The sequence below is a fragment of the Euprymna scolopes genome, chromosome 7, assembly GCF_053919585.1.
Source record: "Euprymna scolopes isolate OS-2025 chromosome 7, ASM5391958v1, whole genome shotgun sequence".
In the NCBI taxonomy this organism is placed as follows: domain Eukaryota; kingdom Metazoa; phylum Mollusca; class Cephalopoda; order Sepiida; family Sepiolidae; genus Euprymna; species Euprymna scolopes.
Window position 1 is genome coordinate 62,730,921 of NC_136488.1, and position 24,243 is coordinate 62,755,163.

At 31.8% G+C, this 24,243-nt stretch overlaps 2 protein-coding genes across 10 annotated transcripts in view; one reads left to right on the forward strand and one right to left on the reverse strand.

Moving 5' to 3' along the window:
* Positions 1-24,243, forward strand: part of LOC145279767 (uncharacterized) — a 139,805-nt gene that overhangs the window by 94,560 nt on the left and 21,002 nt on the right. The window lies entirely within an intron of this gene.
* The window catches only part of LOC145279766 (regulator of G-protein signaling 17-like), a 644,014-nt gene continuing 621,193 nt past the window's right edge, over positions 1,423-24,243 (reverse strand). For all 9 annotated transcript variants that reach the window (XM_080131076.1, XM_080131077.1, XM_080131082.1 and 6 more), the window contains one exon: positions 1,423-13,068. In XM_080131076.1, coding sequence (XP_079987202.1) covers positions 12,895-13,068 — 174 coding nt within the window. In that variant the 3' untranslated portion in view covers positions 1,423-12,894. The remainder of the gene's footprint in view (positions 13,069-24,243) is intronic.

Genomic DNA, 24,243 nt, shown 5'->3' on the forward strand with positions numbered 1-24,243 from the left:
GTCGATCCAGAATAGGCTTGCACGGTCACAGTAGATGCTGCAATTCAGCAACAGATTAATCTGAGGTATAGAACTCCATTTTCTCTTGAGACAGACAGATGCCAACAATAACATGGTAAAATATACTTTAGATCTGGGATTGAGTTATGCTTTGAACAAGTTCCCCAACTCTCTCTCTCAGCCACCTATGGATTTCCTTTACACTCTTTTACTGTTGATTCAATCACTCTAATATATTTCAGTATCTTTTATGAGCATTTAGAAAATGAATATTTTACTCATAACCAGTTTGAGATGATACTGAATCGGTATATGTATGATTTATAGATGTATCTTTAGTGGATTTTGAGTTTTAACTGGAAAGATAAGCATTCACACACAAATATATGGCTGTTATATAATAAATCTGATGTTGGAAATGAGATGTTTAAGTTTAAGCTAAAAACAATATATATATATATATATATATGAGTGATAATATTTTAAAATAAATATTAACAAGTATACCTACAAACATGTTTTGAACTTACGTTCTCTTTAGTGTAAGAGATTATATAATATGGAGGCTAGGTTCAGCCAGGTTGATGAGTCGTCAAAGGCGAAACGTGTCTCTAGATGATTTTTTTTTTTTTTTTTAATATATATGCCGCTCCCCCATCTGGAAGCATGATGAAAAAAAAAAAATATTCCAAACTAGCATTAAAGTTAAATGCTTTTCCATATAAATAATTGAATTCATTCAAAGTATCCCAAACAAATAAATGATACCTATAATGGTGATTTGATATCTGTCTGAAGTGAAACTACACCATATTTGCGACTAATGTACTATCTTTCAATGCTCAATTCAGGGAGGGGAATAGTGTAGAATCTGTTTTGTTGTCATGAGACAATAATCCCAAATCTTACCTCTTTTTTTTATAGTGTAGTATCTGTTCTGTGGTACACTAGCAAAGATATGTGAAGTACATATATTTGCCAGTATATATAAATGAATAATTGTCAGTCTATCGGTATGACAGAATCCAATCCGTAACTATCTTCATGTATGAAGAACTTTTTTTGTGCGTGTTAAACGTGTGTGTGCGTGTATGGGCTGAGACATAAAAATTGTCAGATTGGTGTCTAGAAACGCATTAAAACCGCCAGGAGAGATGCATTTAGAAGGAAAACGCCTGTGGCAACTGTTGTTTCTAATGATGTAGACTTGCTCTTCTTTTGGTGGTAGTTGCGCAGAGAATGGGATTGGTTCTGCACAGAGTGTTTTACTCACTTAAAAACACTTCATGTGCAGGTATTTCTTGAAAACTTCAAGATCTTACTGTATTATTACAATGGCAAATAGTCAAGCAATATCAATGCTCAAACACAAGTTTGCAGCATATATATATATATATAAGAATAAAATAACTAAACACAAGGAACAGTCAATGTATGTATTCAATTTAAGGTGATAGGTAAAAATGCATTGTTCTTAAAAAAAAAAAAAGCATACAAAATGTTAAAAAAAAAAGAAAAAGCACATTTGGGTTTTCTGGGAAGGAACTCTTTGAAGGTTAACAATTGCAATTGGGATTTGAAATTTTTTTATGTAATTGATTTGTTTTTTTTTTTTGTTTTATTTTTTAATTTGTTTTTTGTTTATTGTCAGATAATTCCGTTTTTGAAACTTGTAGAAATATTGTGGATACAAGCAGTGTAGAATGCAAAAGATTCCATACAGAACTAAGAATTCTTAACCTTTTTTTGGCACCACTCAATTTTTTTGTGTGTTTTCTTTGAATTATTTTATTCAGAACAAAATCGGGCAAAAGAAAAACAAAGAAAAAGGATTCGAGGGCAGAGCTAAACCACAAAATAATTTCAAATATTTTGAGAAAATTAACAAGGAAAAAAAAATAGCATTATTTACACGTTTTAAACACACACATACACACAAATATTAACTTCTTTACATGTTTAAGGAAGGTTTGTTACCTAAATCTACTTTGAGATATACACACAGACACACACCAATCAGTCATTCACAGACTGTTTTGCTGTATCACAGCTCGTCAATATAGCTAGGCTAGCACCCGTCCCAGACGGATTGAACTTATGACCATCTAATTGATAGTCGGTAACTCTAACCACTTAGCTATGGGGCAGGTTAAGAGAGTGAGGGATTCAAATAATTATATATTGGTATGTAAATTTGTTCTTTTCTTTTTTTTTTTTAAAAATCTTGAGAAACTGATCAATTTTAAAGCAGTTTTACAAATGACAAAAGTTTTAATAATAATCGAAGATTTAACATAAAGTAGGTAGATTGATCTGAATGCCACAAACAGTATGGGACACGTTCAATTAATCAAAAGTGAACTATTCTTATACTTATACACACACACAAGTTGTATTATACAAGTTCTAAGTCTATGATATGTGGATTTAGGTAGTATCCCTAAAAGTTAAACCCCTTAGAGCAGTGACATGTAGAAGAGGGGAAACAGCCTCTGAGTATCCAATCATATTCAAACTATCTCCCTTCCGTCTAATATTCTCAGTACTAGAACCTATATGCAAGTCCAAGAGGCATACAATCAAGGGGTTGACTCTGAAATAACCAGACCTCTGCATGCCACTACTTTGGAGGTTACCTAATAGTGTTAGCGTATTACTGCTGGCACCAAGAATATGGAAAAGGTGAATGCTTATGTATTGTTAGCAGTGGGGGTCTGTTTTGGGGAATGGCCTATATAAATTGGGAGTTCTTACTTGCATTAATACACACCCACACATTTTTTTTTCTGTACAAGTATACTCATGACAACAGCATATTCTTTTCCTTATTTTGATTCTCAGGTATATATCCATTGATATCTTATGTTTTTATGTAGAGTGATGTGGTTCTCGGTTGATTATGTTTGTATCGAATATAGACTCAAGAGTTAAAACAATGAAAAGAATATACTGTTGTCCTAGTTCTACTAATGACTGTTAAAAGCTCAAATACATATATTATTACTCACTTATTTCATATTATTTTTATGCCTGTATGATATATATATATATATATATATATATATATATATATATATATACACACACACACACACACATAATTTAATATGCAAGCACATGTATATGCATGAGGCAAATCATAGAAATTTCCAGATTGGTATCTTGGGGCGTGTTTAATTCACTGGAGGAAACCCACCCCTGAATAAACTCACCTGGTGGGTAGGCAACAAGACAGTACACCACGAAATGGTGTACCGGCAATCTGCTGCAAGATGTCTTCCTGAACCTGCAGGTCAAGCACATGTTTGCCACAGCGAATGATGACATCTGAAGTGTGTTTGACACAAAGCTGCACCTTGTAGATCACCTAAAGCACTTTGGAGCTGGCTCACTCCTAATGAGCAAAATTTATATTCGTATCAGAGTTCTGCCAATGCTGACATGCATATCTATATCAAAATGTACACCTACCTTAATATGTGCATTTTTATTTACTCATTATTTTAGAAGACTTTATTTTTAACTAATAAGAAATAATATTCTATAGTATTTATATATTTTTGACTTTTCTAATTTACTTTGGTACTCGTATCTATTTATGCAATAAAATCATTGCTCAATAAGTGAATTCGTAGCAAATTTTGGACATGTGCTGAGAGCCAACAATAGCATCGTTATGAAATTGCCTCAGAGAAGCAACTTGGAGCAAGGCTGATAATGAGATGGTTAGGAAATCTGCATAACATTGTGGACCCCATGAGAAAAACTGATTTTTATTAGTATTTATCATTTGTTTTCATTTTAATCATATAAAAAAATTAAAAAAAAAAATATATAATTGTATTATCAACTTTCTATTATTTATATTTTCCAAATTTCAGTGAAATAAATTTAACAATTAAAAAAAAAAAAAATTAAGTTCAGTAAATTTTTATAATAAAATAGGCATAGATTTAAATTAAGTTAATCTTGAAATTTTATTGAAGCTATCTCTCTATTAATAAAATGTTTATATTTAATGTGTCTGTTTATTTCATAACATAATTTTGATAATTAGATATTGGATTATATATATTTTTTATTTATTATTGTATTTTGAAAGTTAAAAAAATGAAACTAACATGAAATGAAGTTTAAACATATGCAATTAACAAAATTTTTAAAATCCATATAAAATTTAATTTCAAAATTAAAACCACTATATATATATACACACACACACACACACACACTTCAGAATAAAATTATCTAACAATTAACTGGTATGGAAACCTGTGATTATAAGTTTTACAAGATATTACTGGCAGTAATATTCTATAAGTATTATCCCACCTAAATAAAAATTGCTCGATATACAAGATAGAGCAAATAAATTTCACTTCATAAATTTTTAAATTAATTGAATGACTAAAATGATATATATATATATATATATATATATATATATATATATATATATATATATATATATTATACATACGTACACACACACACATAAATAGTCAATTAGAAGCGATTTTTTGTTTGTAGTTAAAATAGAGTTTTATATTTTTCAATAAGCGGTGATAATTAAATTTCTTTAAAATATGTATATTACTTAAAACTTAAATTGAACAATCAGCTTCATATTGTGATGTTCGTATGCATGGGAATAAATATATAAAACTTTAGTCAATTTTTTATGAACGTAATTATTTCACTTGCCACATGGAAAACTTTATGATAATATAAAGTAATTCCATTTTAAAAATAATGTAAATAAAAAAATCTGTTTTTTAAGCTCTTCCCTTCGTCTTTTTGATGATGTTGCTCTAACTTATTAAGGTTATCATAGATTTCCTAGTTTTTTTACATGTCTGTTTCTATATTTAATTGTATCACGTTATTTAACTATTCATTAATAATCATAAATGCAATAATGTATGCATTATTAGTAGTAATAGTATTTAATATTATTAGCTAAAATTATGGTGATAACAAAGATGGCAGCCATCAAAAAAATATTCCCACCCAGATAAAGTATTCTCTGAAAGGAGAAATCAAATTAAATTTTGTCATTTACGGACCAATGTTAAAAGAAAATGGCTCACAGGAGAGAACATTTTGATAACCAAGCTTTACTTTATTATATAGGAAGAAAAAATATGTAAATAATTTTATTTTTTTGTCTGTCTCATGCTGAGGTTAAACATTTCATGAATGACTTCCAACTTTTTGTGCTGCCCAAAAAGTCATCATAAGATCCTTTTGATTTCTTAAGCAGCATAGCACATCACTTTGGGTTTTTGAAATTAATGTGACACACACTTTGAAACATTTTGAATGACTGAAGCCAGGTGACATGCCGTTGAGACGTGATTGTGCAATATATTTCCCATGGAGGCCTGTATAGTGAAATCGGCAATTTTCTTCATCCAATGCAGGATCATATTGTTTTGACATTTCACAGCCATATAAGATTGAATATCTGTTGTACTCTGCATTCTTGCACATGATGGGATCCCTGCATTTGTAAAATTGTCAACAGCTGCCTGAAGACTCTCCACTCACAGTTAATATATATCATCTTAGAGTCGAAAGTTCACCCATTGAGATCAAATTGAATTTATTGACCCTTTTGACACCTGCAACAATTTCCGTTTCCATGGAAATGAAATTAGTTGCATCTGTTGCACGTTGTACCAAATCGCCTTTTGCAACATCACTTACTGCACTTTCTGCATGTGATAGTGTTCGAGCCAATTCCAAACTTACAGACACAGCATGGGTATTTGCCTCGTGCATCATATTATCCTTTTAGTGTCAGATATCATATGCTTTATCTTTGATATATTCACCCTAAAGCCACTCTTTCAAGCACTGATTTTCACCTGTTAAATACTGTACTCACTTCCGGATTTCAAGACCTTTGTTCAAGAACTATTGTCTTAATTTGGCTGATCTGATTTTGAAAGATTTCTTTGTTATATACATACACACACGTGTTGGATTAGAAACAATTATTTGTTTATAGGAAAAACTAGAACGATATTTTAAAATAAAGCTGTAATAATTTAGGTTCACCATGATTTTTAAAACCTTTTTCTATGTTAGTACATGCCTTCATGTGATCAAAACTCGAAATTATGTTATGCACACATACATAAGCCTTTTAAGAGATTTTTACCTTTTTCACATTGTTTGTTCAGCGGTAAAATGTTTCTTCTAAAATTAATCTTATCTTTCTGTTGCATCAAGACTGTTATATATGCCAACTGTCGCTTTTCAGCATTGCTTGTGATTCTAATTTTCTTAAAATAAGAATATCAAAAACAAAAAAAAATTTTAAATGCATGTGTAGGTATTTTAGATTACATATTGGTGTAAAATTAAGGCAACATAATGACTAAGGCTATGACAAGAGAATATTCTTTTCATTATTTTGACTCTCTAGTATATATCCAATACAGTCAATCAATTGAGACCCACATCACTCCATCTAAAATTATATAAGATATTGACTGATACATACTTGAGAGTCAGTATAATGAAAAGAATATTCCTTTCTCATAGCCCTAATAATGACTAATGGAGTTTTGATTTAGTAGATACGGAGGGGGGGGGGGAAGAAGGAAATGAAACTTGTTCTTATTTTTCCTTCTCTTTCTTCTTCATTTGGATGAATAAATATGAAAAATTCCATTCCTTTCTGGTCAAATCTTTATATAGAATATCATAATTTAGAATCTTCTAAAACGATAAAAGAACATTCACACACATGATAGCATATAACAAAAAATGAGATAAAAATGTTAGTGCACTTAAAAGAGCGCGGGGGGGGGTAGATAATGGAAAAAAAAATGAGATAAAAATGTTAGTGCACAAAAGAGCGCGGGGGGGGGATAGATAATGGAAAAAAAAAATGAGATAAAAATGTTAGTGCACTTAAATGAGCGCGGGGGGGGGGGAAATAGATAATGGTAAAAAAAGAAAAAAATGTTAGAGCACTTAAAAGAGCGCTGGGGGATAGATAATGGAAAAAAATGAGATAAAAATGTTAGAGCACTTAAAAGAGCGGGGGGGGGTAGATAATGGAAAAAAAAAGGGAAATTAAAAAAAAAAAAGATATCTAGATAATATTTTGATGCTTCATTTTATAACCAAACTTCATCTTTTAAAAATGCAAATGCTCAAGTAAACCGCAATAGTGTTGATTCTCACCTATTACTTTTTAACAGGGTTGAAATATTTGAAAAATGAACTTTTTGGAAACAATAAAAATGTTGGAAACTCTGTTAGTGTGGTTCTTCAAACATTCATCAAAAGTAAAAATATCACTTTTGCTTTTATATATTTTTGTCACCAAATCAATCACTGAGTACGTTTGCATGCTTCAGAAACATCATCCTAACGAAATAAATTCGCTGAAATAGTGTTAACTCATTAGTCTTGTATCTGAAATGTAAAAATAATTTATGGTTTATAAATATCTGACATATTTTATTTAATGAAATGTTTTGAAAGTAGATACATTGTATTTGATAGGAAGTCACAGTTTTTATATGCATGTATGTGTGTGTGTGTGTGTATATATATATATATATATATATATATATATATATATATATATATATTAATGTTACAACCAGAACCCTGAAAAACAAACATGAATTAACAACAGAAAAAAACTTCTGGTTGCTTGCCTCCATAGCTTAGATGGTAAAGGATGTTCTGAAATTAGAATGATCACATATATATATATATATATATATATATATATATATATATATATAATAAACTTATAAAAATCAAATCAAGACAGCAGACCTAGCAAACACAAGAGGCTCACTATGCTTTAAGATATCTTTATCACAATAATAAATGAGGATTGTCTTAACACTTTACTGCAGTTTCACAGGACATCGCATCGTCAGAAGAGTATTAATAAAATTCTTAATGTTGAGACTGACTAAAAACATAAATTCTGAAATATTTAACAGGATTTTTTTTATAACAAATGTATCTGGCATGACATCAAAAGCCTTGCATACATGACATGACATTTATAAATGTGATTTCTTTTCTTAATTTTAGTTATGTGAATATTTTCAATACAAAAACAACGAATATAAAAATGCTTTGAAAAACATTAGATAACGTAATAAAAATAACAGAAAACGAAATACAATTTGGTTTAATCCACCTTTTTAGTAGCATCATAAAAATAACATGTAAACAAAGAAAGTATATATCGTGCTATAGTTTCTTGTTAGTGCAACAGATATGATGCTTGACAGCTACTAATCACATTATGAGATGATTGGCCATTCGAGTTGCGAATCTCTGCATAGATATAAGTGTGTTTAGACACATTGAGTGTGAGTTGTAGATGACAAAACTTCTTTGGATGACTGTGTCTCTCACATAATGCATTAATCTACAAAATTTATTGTATATCTTGCAAACTTCTTTCCTCTAATGAGAAGAATTGCATTTTTCAAAACTCTGCAGAATAAGATCTTCCAAGTTTATCTGTACTTCTTGTTAGATAATTAAAAATTTTGTAGACCTTTTTACAGGGTTTTAATTTGTTTTTTTGAGAATTTTAATTTTCAATAATATATATATATATATATATATATATGCATGAATGGAATTGAAGCCTCTACTGAAAACAATTAGTGTAATTAAATAAGGTAAAAATCTTTTTACGTTATATCAGCTAGCATGCTGTCCAAGACAGCTAAGATATTAAACTTTCACAATCAATGTTGACTGAAAGCCTAAAGGTTGAAATGTTAAACCACATTGATAAGTTTTCAAAAGAACAAAGCAACGTGTCTGAATGTTTATATACAATGACTGGAAAAGCATTTTTTAAGAAATAGCCTTTACTCAATTCGTATGGCATATGTAAACATCATATGAATTGAATAAAACCTGTTTCACATTAGATAGATATATATTTAAAAAATAGATGTTTTAGCTAATTTTAAAAGAAATCCATCATAAAAAACAAACATTTACAATTGTTTCAAATCCAATTGATTCCAGAACTAATAAATAAAATCAGATTCTGATGTAGCACTTTCCTATAAAAGACTTTTCTTCAAAAATGCATGGAAAATATGACCAGTAGGACATAAATTAATTACTAGATTTTCATTAGAAAAAATATTTGTAACTAATTTCAAAGAAATTCATAGCAAAAGTTATATAACCTGTTTATTTTATGATGAGACGGTGATCTATTTATCTTCAATTATTTTATCTAAACTCTGACATAGAAAAATGTACTCTGAGTGGGAAAGCAAGTTGAAATATTAGCATTTTCAATCTAAATCATTTAATTTAGTTGTTCTAATAATTTTAGCATTGAGTACTATTGGGTTAAATTTATATTTTACTCTTTTCACTCCCAAACAAGATATATTGCCACTTGAAACGTAAGGGGCTACTATTTGAGATCATGTCCAACAAGTTTTGCTAAAGTTAACATACATTTGTTGGTAATCGTGAAGAAAGACAGAGCCTGTTTCCTCCGTTTGACTATAGGTGGCGTTATTTTCTGTCCACCCAGCTACGGAAGCACAAAATGTGCCACCCGTGAAATAAAAATAAATGTTTTTGTTATATTTTAATTTTAAACATGTTTTTTTTTTTTTCTTTTTTGCAAACATATTTAAGTTTGGGGTTTTTTCCTCAAACATATTTACGTTTTTTTTTTTTTTTTGCAAACATATTTAAGTTTTATTTTTCCAAACATTTACGTGGCTTGTTTTTTTTTTTTTTTTTTCAAACATTTAAGTTTTTTTTTTTTTTTTTTGCAAGCATAAACTAAATATTTTTGAAATATTTTTCTTTTTGAAAAGTTTGCTTATGCACTTATTGTACCGACCGCGCTATTTTTAAATTGTAGTTTCAAGTAAGATTCAGGTTTTACAATATCCTTTTTCAAATATATATATATATATATATATATATATATATATATAAACTACTCGCGGAAAAGGTAAAATAAGTGCAGAAAAGTAAGAAAAAAAGGGAGGGGTCCATAAAAAAAAAGATTTAAAAAAAAAACGTTGATTTTTTTTTTTTTAATCATAAGAGCGTAAAAAATACTCGCGGAAAAACGGTTGTACCCATAAATATGTTTAAAAGAAAAATATAGCAAAAACATTTAGTTTATGCTTGCAAAAAAAACAAAAAGAAAAAGTAAATGTTTGAAAAAAATAAAACTTATGTTTGCAAAAACAAAAAAAAACGTAAACATGTTTGAAAAAAAAAAATAAAACTTAAATATGTTTGCAAAAAAAACAAAACAAAAAAAAAAAACGTTTAAAATTAAAATATAACCAAAACATTTATTTTTATTTCAAGGGTGGCATTATATACATTTTGTGCTTCCGTAATGGGGTGGACAGACAGTAACGCCACCTATAGTCAAACCGAGGAAACAGGCTCTCTCTTTCTTCACGATTACCCATTTGTTTTTATTGATTGTTATAAAACTCCATCTAGAAGGAAAGAAGGAAATAAAATCCTTATATATATAGTATGTAGATCATAAAGATTTTTCTGTGTTTTTTTAAGTAATTCTAAATATACAACAAATTTTATGTTGATACTTGAAGGTATAAACATTCTAATTTCTTCAAATATTTTTTTTAAACAGTCTCCATTAAAAAAAAAGAGTATATTGTTCTATTAAACTTTTATTGTTTAAATAATTTAACTTTGTTCGTTGAAAAGATATTTTTCATTCAGTAGTGAACTTTGGAAGATTGTCAGTGAAAGAAATACAATCGCCAAAAGATAAGCGTTTCATTATTTCTAGTCGCCATTTTGAAAAATTACTCACAAATGCGACTGTTTCACCCGCAATGTAGAGCCCTATAAATATATATATATATGTGTGTTTGTGTGTGTGTGTGCAAGGCAAGATCTGCTGTCTTCATTCAGTTCTGTTTTATTTGTAATACACATATTTATAAAGAACCTAAAGGAGAGGAAAAAAGAAAAAAACAAAACAAACAAAAACCAACTTGACTTTAATATGGCCCCACTAATATTCAGTGCTTATAACATTCTGTAGTAGTAATATATATATATATATATATATATATATATATATATATATATATACACACGGGATGAATGGAAAGCATATATTTTAACATATCTCAGATCTTTAAAACATTCATTTTCATTGAGGGAATAATACTGGTTTTTGCATGTACATAATAATTATATTGTTTATTCAGGACTTACATATAGATGAGAGACAGAAAGGAGGGTTTAATATCTTTTTCTTCAGTCTTTCTTTTTCCTTTTTTCATTCAAATAACTATTTGTTGATTTTTTTTTTTTAAAGGGTCTTCAAAGAGGGAGAGAGAACAAAAATCACTTCAATATGCCTCGGCCAATATTATTCACAGCACTTGTAAAATTCTATGCCACAAACAAACTGAGATAAATAAACGTATATATTTTAATATCTCAAATTTTCAAGATATCTTATGCCATTTTACATGCATGCATATATATATGTTAAATATATATATATAACATACATATAAATTTGTATATTTCAGCATTTCTAAACATTCTTTTAAAAATATTTGTATGTGTGTTTATATATATATATATATATATATATATATATATATATATATATAAACATTTCTATATTTTTAGAATAATTTTTTGGGGGTAGGGTGGTAGTGTGTTTGTATATAGGTATGTTTTTTGATATATATGTCTGTATGTATGTATTTATAAATAATAGGATGGGTTGGGGGAATAAATGTGTAAATTTGATATTCCTAAGGTTTTAAAATATTTTTTTATAAAAACATGTATATCTTATATATAAATATGTTGAAATAATAAATTGAAAAAGCCGATTGACCGAACCATATTTTACCACTTGATTTGATTGGTGCATCCACTTTATCAATTTATTCCTAGTTTTTGTTTCAGTATTTACTTCACCAGTGCCCAATGGACGAGTAGAGGTTAGTAGCAGTATGAAAAAATTGGCAGTTACCCTGATGAATCCCATCGATGGAATGAAACACAGACACTTCTGTGTAGTTAACTTACCATTGATCGTCATACTACTACTAAGCTCAACTCATATTGAGCACTATCGAAATACAGATATAAAAAATATATACATATTGTTATCTCATATTGCAGTGCATATATATATATATGTATATTCACAAAAACAGTAATAATGTATATTTTTCTTTCTCTCTTTCTAAAACTTTTCATGCATTTCCCTAAAAGACAAAAACAAAAAAAACAAAAAATGTAAGAAACAAAAAAAAAAAAAAAAAAAGAGATAAAATCGTTGAGGTAAATATACAGTATATGAAAGAATGTATAATGAAAAAATGTGGTGGTTTAAGTAAAAAAAAAAAAAAAAAAATCATTGGAAAAGTCAGTTTGTTTTTCTTGGTAGCCATCTTTCTTTTTCATTTTAACTTATTATTTTTGTCATGTTTTTTTTGTTTTGTCCACAATAACAACAACAACAATGGAAAAAAAAAATGAAAAATATAGAAACAATTGCCAACTGCTGTTGGTCAGCTGGGTATCTCTCTATCACCAGTAATACTCTACAATGGTTGTCTTTTTTTTGTTTGTTTTGTTTGATTTTTTTTTTTTCTTTTTCTTTTGGTTTTGTTTATGGCCCCTGTGTTCCCTCGGAAGTATCTCAAATAAAGGAGACAATGAAGACAACAACATCACTGTTTCTTTGGTAACCACTGCCGCTGTATCGGTGTAAGTTGGTTGGTTTGGTTGTGGATGAATAGTAGTAATAATAATGTCACAGGTTCCCTTGCAGCAGATAAACGAAACCAAGAAGAAAAAAAAACAATACTAGGACAGCGAGATTAAGTATTCTCACGATGAGGCCTCCTCGATGAGTTTTTTGTACAACTGAGAATTGAGGAAGCGTGGGTAGGGATCTTGATGCATTAAAGTATAAATTTGAAGTTGTGCTTCATCAAACGTGTGTGGAGACGGATCCAACATGTTTTGGTTTATCACCTCTCGCACTCTGGAATCTAAACTAACCTGAAATAGAAAATAAAAATGAAATTAATTGAAGAAACTGCAATAAAATTCAAAGTATGATTGGATCATCAACATTATCATGTTTACATTTGTTCAACAGCCATACCATTAAAATCTATTATTCTGCGCACATCCCTCTTTACAGGTGTGTAACAGGCCACCTATGATGGTCGAATTTTTTTTTTTTTTTTTTTTAATTACATTTTCACCCCAAACAAGGCACATTGCCACTTTGGTGTAGGGGGCTACTATAAGGGGAAACATCTACTGGGGTACTATGTAGGGATTTGGGCAGCGAGATGTTGGTTCACGTTGCACTTGAACTTATGCAAGTCAGTACAGTTGGGGAAGCAGTGACCTGGAATGGAATTCCAAAGTCTAGCAGTTCTGGGGAAGAAACTACTGGAGTAGAAAGATCTTTTACATCTAGGGATCTCTACAGTGTGGGGGTGGGATTTTGCAGCTTGTCGGGTCTCTCGAGGGTGTTTACGTCGTGGGGGCACAAGTGATTGCAGTTCATCAGAGCATTCACCATTTTACATTAATAACGGTTATAATAGAGCTAAGTTAGAGCTTTTATTATGTGAACAATCCTGGGCAATTCTCAGTTGCCTTGCTGACTTCATTTGTTTGGTCAAACAAACAAGGAAAAATAGCTTCAGCTAGCAGATTTGAGATTGATAATAATATATAAAATACTACTATTGTTTTGCTAAGAAAATGTATTTTGAGGGAACGGTATTGAAAAGTTGTTTGGGCTATGACCAGGAGCAGTACCTGACCCTGAGGTCATCTCCCAAGGACTTCTCAGCGTGAGAACACCTTGATGGAAAATTACCTCGATAAGTGATTATGTACGGTTGGCACTGGACCAATCAGAAGAGAACGGGATATGACGCAACGATTATCAATTGGCTGGAATGGGCCTGGGAGTCCAGTCCCCATATCATCACTTCATTGTATAAGCTTATGCACAAGCGATTTTGGACAGTTGATAGATCACAGTAGAGTTGAGAAGAGATCTCGAAGATTAGACAAGTCCCTGACTGCTGAGCCATATGCTGACATTGAGCATCGCTCCTCATTTCTTAAGCAAGCTGCAAGACTGCTAGTTGGTTAGCCTAATCACAACATGGTATTTACACAAAAATAGATTTGGGGCTCACTAAAACCTCCCTGCTGCAAGAGTTCAGTCATTGCTTTGACACTATCGCTGACAGGTGGAAGTGAATCGATGCTAACCGACATGTATGCAAAAAATTTAACAAAACATGAAACATGATATTATAAAACATATCTGGGATCTCAAAAGGGAAGTGGGGTTATTCCTAAAATGAGGTTTTCCTTTGCAGACAGAAACCACACTCGATGATCTGAAAATCATCTCTTCCCAAGTCTGTGATATCATAAAAAATCGAAACATGTGGGGCTGATCTAATCTCATCTATACTTTTAAAAAAGTGCTTTGTTGAGTTTGCACCAGTTCTCGCAAAACTCTTCAACAAACACCTTACTGAATCTTGGTTTTCCTGACTGCTGGAAAATTGCTTCTGTGGTACCAGTCTATAAGAATTCTGGCAAAAGAACTGATCCACTAAATTATTGCTCATTAGCCTTCTTCCTCTCTTTGGCAAAATCTTTGTTCTTAATCTATCAAGCATTAGTCCACTATCTCATAGATGCTAAACTTCTTTGACCAACAGTATGGATTTAGACAAGGCTGTTCTACTGCAGATATCTTAATTGTAATCTCTGAACGTATATACTACACACTGGATAAGATAGGCCAAGCTAGAGTAGTAATCCTAGATATATCAAAGGCCTTTCACAGGGTATGGAATAAAAGTCTTCTCATGAAAATTAAATATTACTGGACAAATACTAAACATAAGCAAATCCTACTTACACAAGAGAAAAATCCAGGTTGTTCTTAATAGTCGCACGTCTAAACATGATATAAATGCGGGTGTACCTCAGCGATCGATCCTTGAATCTTCATCATTCCTCATATTCATAAATGACCTCCCTGATAAAATTGCCTCCAAGAGGGGTATATTTGCTGAAACCACACTCTGGTTTCAGCAAATATACATCTAAGGAAATGACAGAAACCTTAGAGGAAGACCTCCAGTTTGTAGTGGAATGAAGACATAAATGGATGGTAACATTCAATGCTGCTAAGACAAAGCTTTTTTCCTTTTCAAGAAACTTTTCAACCACTGATAGCTATGGCTAATGATACTCTACCTGAAAACTCTTCGTTCAAACTCGGCAGCTTAAGGTTCACAGGGAATACGAATTGCAAAAAAATATATCAAGGCTGCTGCGAAGAAGATGGGCTCTTTTTAACTCCTAAAGAGGATTTAAATAATAGATCCCACACTGTAAACCAAACTCCAACCTCTGTCTCATTGAGGAAATGTTGCATCCCTATGCCTATTTTACAAATATTCTAATAGAATGCTCTGACAAACTCCAAACCCTTGTATCCCTCGGCATAAATACCCTCGACTAACCCGACAAGCAGCACAATCCTATTCATACACTGTAAAGATCCCTAGCTGCTGGAAAGCCTTCTCAAATAGTCCCTGATTCCCTAACTGTACTAATAAGCAGACGTTTAAATGTAATGTAAACAAACGTCTTGCTGCACAACTCTCTACATAGTAACCCTCAAATTTTGTCCCAAATAGTAAATCCTATATCCAAGTGGCACGTTGGAGTAAAAAAAAGCGGTAAAAAAAATAAAAAAAATACCTAGTAGTATTTTTAAAATATAACCCTTGTAGTTCTTACTCTTAGAATAAGCTAGCAGGCCACTACCATTGCTCGGTCATAAAATATTCTAATTTCTGCAGATTTTGTATTTATTATAGAGCCAATTCTCTATTGATTATTATATCATATCTAATATATAGTAATGATTATAACAAAGAAAAAACATAACTTGGGTACCATCAGCTAGAACCAAAACATTTAATGCTCCAGCCTTCGTTGTTATTTAGCATTCCAGTGTCGCTACCATTTGAGCTATAGACAGATGGATAACATTTGATTTACTCCTTAGCAGCTATTTTTATAGACAAAAATCAAAATTATTCCACGGGTTCAAATACTTTATATATCAAGTTTCAAGTCTGGAAACTAAAAATTCAAAGAGGAGTTTGGTAGAGACTTTCTCCACACAGACATTATATGCATTTGCTAGAACTTTTTTATCCTAAATGTTACGCAATTATGCTGCATGATGTAGAAAATATGCAGAAATAGAATTGTGTGCAATAGTTAAATGAATCCAATTATCCAATAAAAGTAATCAATTCATGAAATTCGTTTTTCAATGGAAAGAATACAAATTAGTTAACCTTTTATGAAGTCTCTTGCATAGCCATGACTTTGTCAAAATTATTAAAACAAACTTATACTAAGAAAAAAAATAGGCTTTTAATATCAATGTAAGTGCAACAAAAACTCAACTTTATAAGTATACTAGCATAGGTGCCCGGCGTTGCCCGGGTGTTTTGAGGTGTATGCTGAGCAAAAAAAAAACAAAAAAAACGGTCAATTTTTTAACTTTGACCTCTATTATGACCCCTTAAAATTTATTGTTTAGGGTTCAAATAAAGTTAAGTTAGATCCATGTCCAAGGAACCTATATCTAAAATTTCACGTGTTTAGACCTAAAATTGTAGGAGGAGTTTGGTAGAGTTCTCAAAGGTCAAATCATTGAACCTTGACCCCTTAAGCGCCAAATTTGTCCGAAAACCAATCACATCGATTTTCCCAAATCTCAGTACCCTGTATATCAAATTTCGAATCTATAGGCTTAAAATTGACAGAGTTATTGCATAGGGAAATGTACAGACACTTTCACTTTTATATATATATATATATATATATATATATATATATATATATAGATAAACAAATAAAATTATTCTAATTAGCAATTGATAATTATTTTGAACATCATTGTATCTATTTGCATATCATTGTTAAACTGCCCCGGCCAACCACTCATTTATCTTCATTAAATTCTAATGATGCCTTGATTAAAAGTTATATGAAAGGGATATTGATGGAATTAAAAAAAATTAAAAGTAATTTTGACAAAGTAGTCGATTTAAAATTGATTTTAAGGATGTGAAGTCTATCCTTAAACAACTAAAAATATTGGGATCCAAATAAAACCTGATTATTACATTAATACAGGATGACCCCCCACCCAAAAAAAAACAAAAGCTAAATGGAGGCCATCTAGAACATATGCTATAGAACGGAGAAAAAAAAGACCAAAGACCCTAGTGTTTTGATGTGATGTTTTGAATATAATAAACTAGTTATGACCAAAGTTTCATTTCATTCGGAAAAAACACTAAGAAACGGGGCCTAATTAAAGTTGGGGCCCGTTTTCTTTTGGGTCACCCTGTATAAGCCCACTCTCTAATATTTACAAATAAGTATTTCTTTTGAATAAGTATTTATTTATTTTCGAAGATTCAAATATATTAAAAGTAAGGTATAAAATACGAAAATTAAATTGAATATTTAATTTTTTTTTTTTTTTTAATATTTTACATGGATAATTGGTCATCAGATCATTTGATAAACTTTTTTTCTGCAAATCTAATACATATTTTGTTAAAAAAAAAAAAAAAATATTTTTGCTTTGAATAAAATTTTTAAAAAATTTCATTTTAGGATGAAACTTTCATAGAATTTCTGTTGAGATGGCAGACATTACTTTAACTATAAAACCCTAGATATCCATGATCTCTCCTCAGAAAACATGTCTTGGTATTTCATTAGTAAGGATTTAGTGGTTGCTATTGAGAATCATACATTCCTTTCAACCGATGGAAGGAAAAGTACCATATAACGTCTGCAAGAGGAAGATTCTGCTTTCTCAAATGCACTTTTATATTGCATTATACAATGTTCATAGGGGAAATGTCGCAATAGAACAGATATATGAATTTTGTGGAGGAGATGGGTATATAATATCTCTAAACACTAAACACCCCAAAGTCAATACCGATAATTTTATCAATACAAAGGTATTTATATGAAAGCAATAAAAAAAAAATCCATAATTGTATACCCTATATGTAATTTGTATACATTGGTCTATAATTTTGAAGCTCATAACATCATCATAAAAATGAAGCAGCAGCAGCTCTATATCCTGATGAAGTGAACTTAATTAAAACAATGACCTTCAGTGATTTCATCCCAAGTGTAGTTATTGTTTTATTGCTTAAAATTTATATTTTAAGCAAAGTTTGAATAGCAGAAATAGGTATATAATTTTTTGTGAAATGAACTTGAATTTTTATTTTGTTCAATATTTTCCCAACTCACTTTAACGTTTTTCAGAATTTTTATGTAAAAAAACGTATGATGCAAGACAATCCTTCCTACCTTTTATATTTTTTAACTAGGAAAAACTCTTACTGTGAGGTGTCTGTTAATTAATAATTGAGATTTATTACCATCTGAGTGAGTATTTCCAAATATTTCACAGTTTTGCTAAATTATTTTTTTGTCATCTTAATTTTTATAAAACTTTCAAATGAAAAGTTATGGCAAGAAATGTAATTGTACTCATTCACATTCATGGAAAATTGTAATTTCAGTAATTTGTACTGAGTTATATGGAAGATGATTTCGATGTATTAAATATACATTTTCAAATGAATGTGTATGTTGATGGTAACTATCATTTTATTCAAACGCATTGTTGCATCACTAGAGATTTGTTATATTTGAGCAATTTCCTAATCTGTGCACTTAAAACACAATACCCAGTAAACATGATCTCATTTGAAAATATTTCATGATTTGGTTTGATTGTTTTGTTTTATGGCATTTCAATTCCTGTTTGGGTTATTGTTGTAGACCCGTGCGAGCGGTTACAAATGAAAGAAACCACAAGTAATGTAAAGTGTATAAAATATAATATGTATTTATCATAAAGAATACAGGAGCCACTAAAATGATATGAGAGGAACGTGTTTGTAGCATGCAGTTAAACATGGTATGAATGTCTCCATTTAGTCTCTGAAACCAGTGGTATTCATAGGACTGGTTGATTCCACTTAATTCTCAAATTGGAGTGATTTGTACCCCATAACAGTTATTTACTACAGAAGCCAGTAATTTCGGGGAACAAAAAGGTTTTATTCTTGAAATTGTTTATATCTTCAAATATTTATTCATGGTGTTTGGTTTGGTTGAAAATATTTTATGAAGAATAAAACATTAAACCAGAAACCATTTGACATAGAGTACTTTTTCAAAACCACATTTAATTATGTATTATTTATGCTAAAAATAAAACGTTCAAGTTGTTTTTATTGCAGTTCAAGTTCTTTAATTGTTATTTCTTTGTTTTTCATCGTTTTATCCAAAAGACCTCACTAAGAATTAAAAAAAAAAAAAAATGGAACAAGAGAAAAGGTTGCGAATATGATGATTAATGTTTTGTTTTGCGGCAATTTTATTGTTTGCTTATCTTATTGTTGGTTCCCGGAAAATGCCGGGTAGCCTGATCATGGGCGATTGTCGGTGTTTAGTTAGTAGAAATATTTCGTTAACAAAAAGGAATGTTTGAATAGTTATCGAAGTAGATTAAGTATTTAGAATAATATTTATCTTAAAGATTTTACGATATGCAGAAATTTAACCCCAGCAAAAGTTTAGGATAATAGTATCAAAACAAGAATTTAAACAATAAAAATGATTTATTGGTGATGTCAGAGGACCAAAGGAAGGAAGGATTTGGATAGATATACATGTGGGCAGTTAAGAGAGAGGAGAGATCAGTTTGGTACTCAATGTATTAATGAATGGACAGGGGTATTGTGCTCTGGGGTTTGGACTTGACGCACATGGAAGTCAAAGAGGTGAAGTAGCAAAATGTTGACTTGTAAAAAGTGTGGCCAACTCCGAGAAGGGACCCAGCATGGAAATAAACGATTAGATACAAATATAATTCATGTATTGGTGTTTCCCTTTTTTGGAGGAAAAGCATCTTTGATTGCAGGATTGGTTGGTTGTTTTTGTTTTACGGCATATCAACCCTTTTCGGATTATTTAATGCCGAATCCAAAGATTTTGAAGAAAAATTTTTTAATAGAATATATTTGTTGTTTTCAAGTCTGTTTCTATTTAATCCATAGTTGGAACCCTAACAAGTACTATCACTCCGGGTCAGAGTGGACCTGGGAGCAATGGTAATTAAAGGGTGGCTCCACACTCCCCAAAGCCCACAAGCTGGGGCCTCACCACTGGATATAGTTTAAGGTCATATCCAGGACCTGGATTGCAGGAAGCACAAAAGAAACTTTGACAAAAAAAAAGCATGCGTCTTTTGCTAGTGTCGCCACTGACAATGTTATTCGTCATGTTGTGAAGGAACTGTCTCATATGTTATTGTCCTGTTATATACATGTTACACACATTAACTAGACATGTAAATACATGAATGTTATACAACACAAGTAAACGATATACACACCCTGTTATATAGTCCCCAGTATGCAACATACATTGACTTGGTCATCTATAATATAAATCCCACCTGTTTGTTTAAATGTATGTATGTATGTATGCCTAAAACTTTCGACAGACAACGGATTTTCCCGAGATTGGTATTATTTTGAAGCTCGACCCTTCGGACGACAAATATTTAAAAAATTCGCCAAAAACATTAATTCTTTCACCCTCAACTGGGTACTTTTCTACAGGGAGGGGTCGCTTTTTTCACCGATATTTTCGAAAGTCATCCCCTCTTTTTGATTGTCTAGCCTTAATTTAAACTTACATCAGTTCTGGTTTGGCAATGGATGCAACAGCAAACACGCCATGTTTTTTTTTTACACATTCTTTTCCTACTTTGCGGTATGGGTTCAAACCTGCCTGCCTCCTACCACTTTTTATTACACCTCCAAACACCCGAGCAACACTAGGCTACCAGGCTAGTTTGTAAATATACCTCCCGGTAATACAACACTAGTCTTTATATGAGCCATGCTTACTGACTAGCAGGTTCTGGATATGACCTTAAACTATATCCGATGGTGAGGCCCCAGCTTGCGGGCTTTGGGGAGTGTGGAACCATCCTTTAATTGCCATTGCTGCCAGGTCCACTCTGACTCGGACTGGTAGTATCTGTTAGGGTCCTAACTATGAGTTAAATAGAAACCGACTTAAAAAAAAAATATATACTCTATTAAAAAATTGTCCTTCAAAATCACTGGATTCGGCATTAAAATAACCTGAAAAGGGTTGATATGCCGTAAAACAACCAACCAATCACTGGCTAGCAGTATTATCATTAAGTACATTTTTTTGTCTCGACTTATGCTTAAGGTTAAATATTTTATGAATGACAAACTTTTTCTGTTTGTTGTCATTTTGCTTGTGCTGCCTGCCAGGATCACAGGTCATCATCAACTAATGTCAGCTTACAATGTGGCTTTGAGACGCTTATGTCAGTGTAATACACGTTTTAGAGCATTTGGATAACTGATGGTAGGTGACATGACCCTACCAACTTAGACGTTGTCGTGTGACATACTTTATGGGTCTCCTTGAGAAAGCAAGAGCAGCAAAGCAATTTTCTCCATCAGATGCGCTGAAACCGGGATAATGTTGTTCTGACATTTTGTGGTTGACTATGTTTCGCAGCCATACAAGGTCAGACGTGTGTGTGTTGTATGCCGCTCTTGCATTCAATGGGATCTCTGCATTTTGTAAAATTGTTGACAGCTGCTTAAAGACCTTCCATGTGGCAGATATACGTTGTCTTATTAGTTGTGTTAGTTCGGCCACTAGAACCAACCATGTTACCTAGGTGGGTGTATTTATTGATTTTTTCAATGCTAATTTTTTAATTTATTTTTTTAAATTCTTTTTCACCCCAAACACATATTGCCACTTGGGACGTAAGGGGCTACTATTTGGGATCGTGTCTAACAGGAACCTCTGGTGAGTTTAGCTGAGAGATGTCTGTTCACATTACATTTAAACTTCTACAGGTTAGTACAGTCAGGGAGGGAATTCCAAAATCTAGCAGTTCAAGGGAAGAAACTATTAGAGTAGAAGACTTTCCGGCATCTAGGAACTTCAGTGAAGGGGTGGAATTTAGCTGCTTGTTGGGTTAGTCAGGAGGGGTATGTATATGTATGCTGAGGAGGCAAAAGTGCTATACGTCCATCAGAGCACATTCCATTAAAGTACTTGTAAAACAGGCATAGGGATATGACATTGCGATGATGAGATAAAGGTTGGAGCTTGACCGACAGATTTGTTAGTCTTTTTTAGTGAGACTAGTGGTAGATGCACCAGCTCAGATGTGGCAACAATACTGGGCAAATTGTGACTTTATAAAAATATAGGACGCTTTCTGGTGGGAGGTATTTTCTAACATAGTAGAGCGAGCCCACCTTCTTTGCAGCAGCCTTGGCAATGTCCTCAATCTATTTGTTCAATTTTCTTTTTTATAAGAGTTAGGTTTTGACAGGTGCTGCAAATGAAATACATGTAATTATGGCTAGGTGAGTTTACAAATTTAAAAAAATACTCCCTTCCACCATGATTTGTATGCAACTTTTGTACGATTAGCATGTACAGGGTGTGTGGGTATAGAAGACAGCTGAAGACCATGGTATTAGTTGGGAGATCTGGGGGGTCACAGACATTGAGCATAAAACCATGTCGGTATCTGATATTAGAAGGTAATAACATAAACTAAACTGCAGAAATTCTCATTAGTACCCTTACATGTATACCACTTGTGCAATGAGACCCCCTGCCCCATCTTTATACTGTCCAGATTTAATCTTCCTCCGAGGTCGTCAGATCTAAATCTAACTTGAAGACTCGTATTACACATTCCTCAAATCACTTCTCGATACAATGCATATAGTCAACCTTCACTGGCCAAGTTTCACTTCATGCCTGAAAAACACTTCCATTGGTCAACAAGTGATAATGCTCTGCTCATTAGTCAAAACTAGGGCTATGACAACAGCATATTCTTATCATTGCTTGGACTCTCGAGTATCCGACCCAGTTAATCAACTAAGAACCACATCAGTCTATATAAAAGCATATAAGATATCATCGGATACACACTAGAGACTCAAAACAATAAAAAGAATATGCTGTTGTCATAGCCCTAGTAATGAGACACTTCCTGTAATGTTATGATCATAGCATAGTATCTGTTAACTATGGCAAGCAATGCAAAGGGTCAAAACATTATTATTGATTCGAGTGATGGTGGGTTGCTGGATCGATTATTATGATTAGAAAAATAAACAATTAAATTGGGGAAAGAATAATTAACATATAATATCGCAAAAGGATTGTGAAAATAGAAAATAGATGTAAACATGATTTTGGTTTGGATAAACAAATAACTAGATTGGGGACATCAGCTTCTAATGCTTTATAGCTAGTATGAAGAAAAATATTTGAATTTTTTTGTAAATAGTACTTTACTAAGTGTAAACATTCGAAATTATAGCAATGTAAAGTCACACACTTTAGAAAACATTTTTTTAATGAATTTAAATAAGAAAATTTGGATACCTGAAAATGTTGAGAAATGATAAAATCATTTTTTTTTATTTTTTTGGTGTTATTAAATTCCAAATTTTTGCCAATAACATGGCTTTATCAAGGAGATCAGTCCGATTGAGTTTTTTTTTTCTTCATAATGATGTAATGAGGAGTCGTAGCCTCCCGAAGAGAAAATTTGTCCTGTTTCGGCAACTGTTCAAATCCGTGTGTTGTCGCTTGGTTAAGTGCTTCAAATGGCGGTGTGATGCGTCTAGTGTGTAGTTGTAGTCGTAGTAGTAGATGTGCTTATCATCTCTTGCTCTCAGCTAACACCGCTGGCTAGCATTTATGTGAAAAAGGAGCAGAATGCGTAAGTCTCTCTCTGCTAGTATACAGCCTTTCCATCTGCAAGCTCTATGTAGTGGTTCTACGCACCGAAACCTATATGTGCTTCCGGGTTGCACTTGCTAACACCACTGCATTTATATTTGCCCTCTATCGGCCCCACAACAGCGGAGTTACTATCTTTGAGAGCATATCTGAGAAAATAGACCACATACTGTCTACACATCCCTCGGCTAACATCCACATCTGTGGTGACTTCAA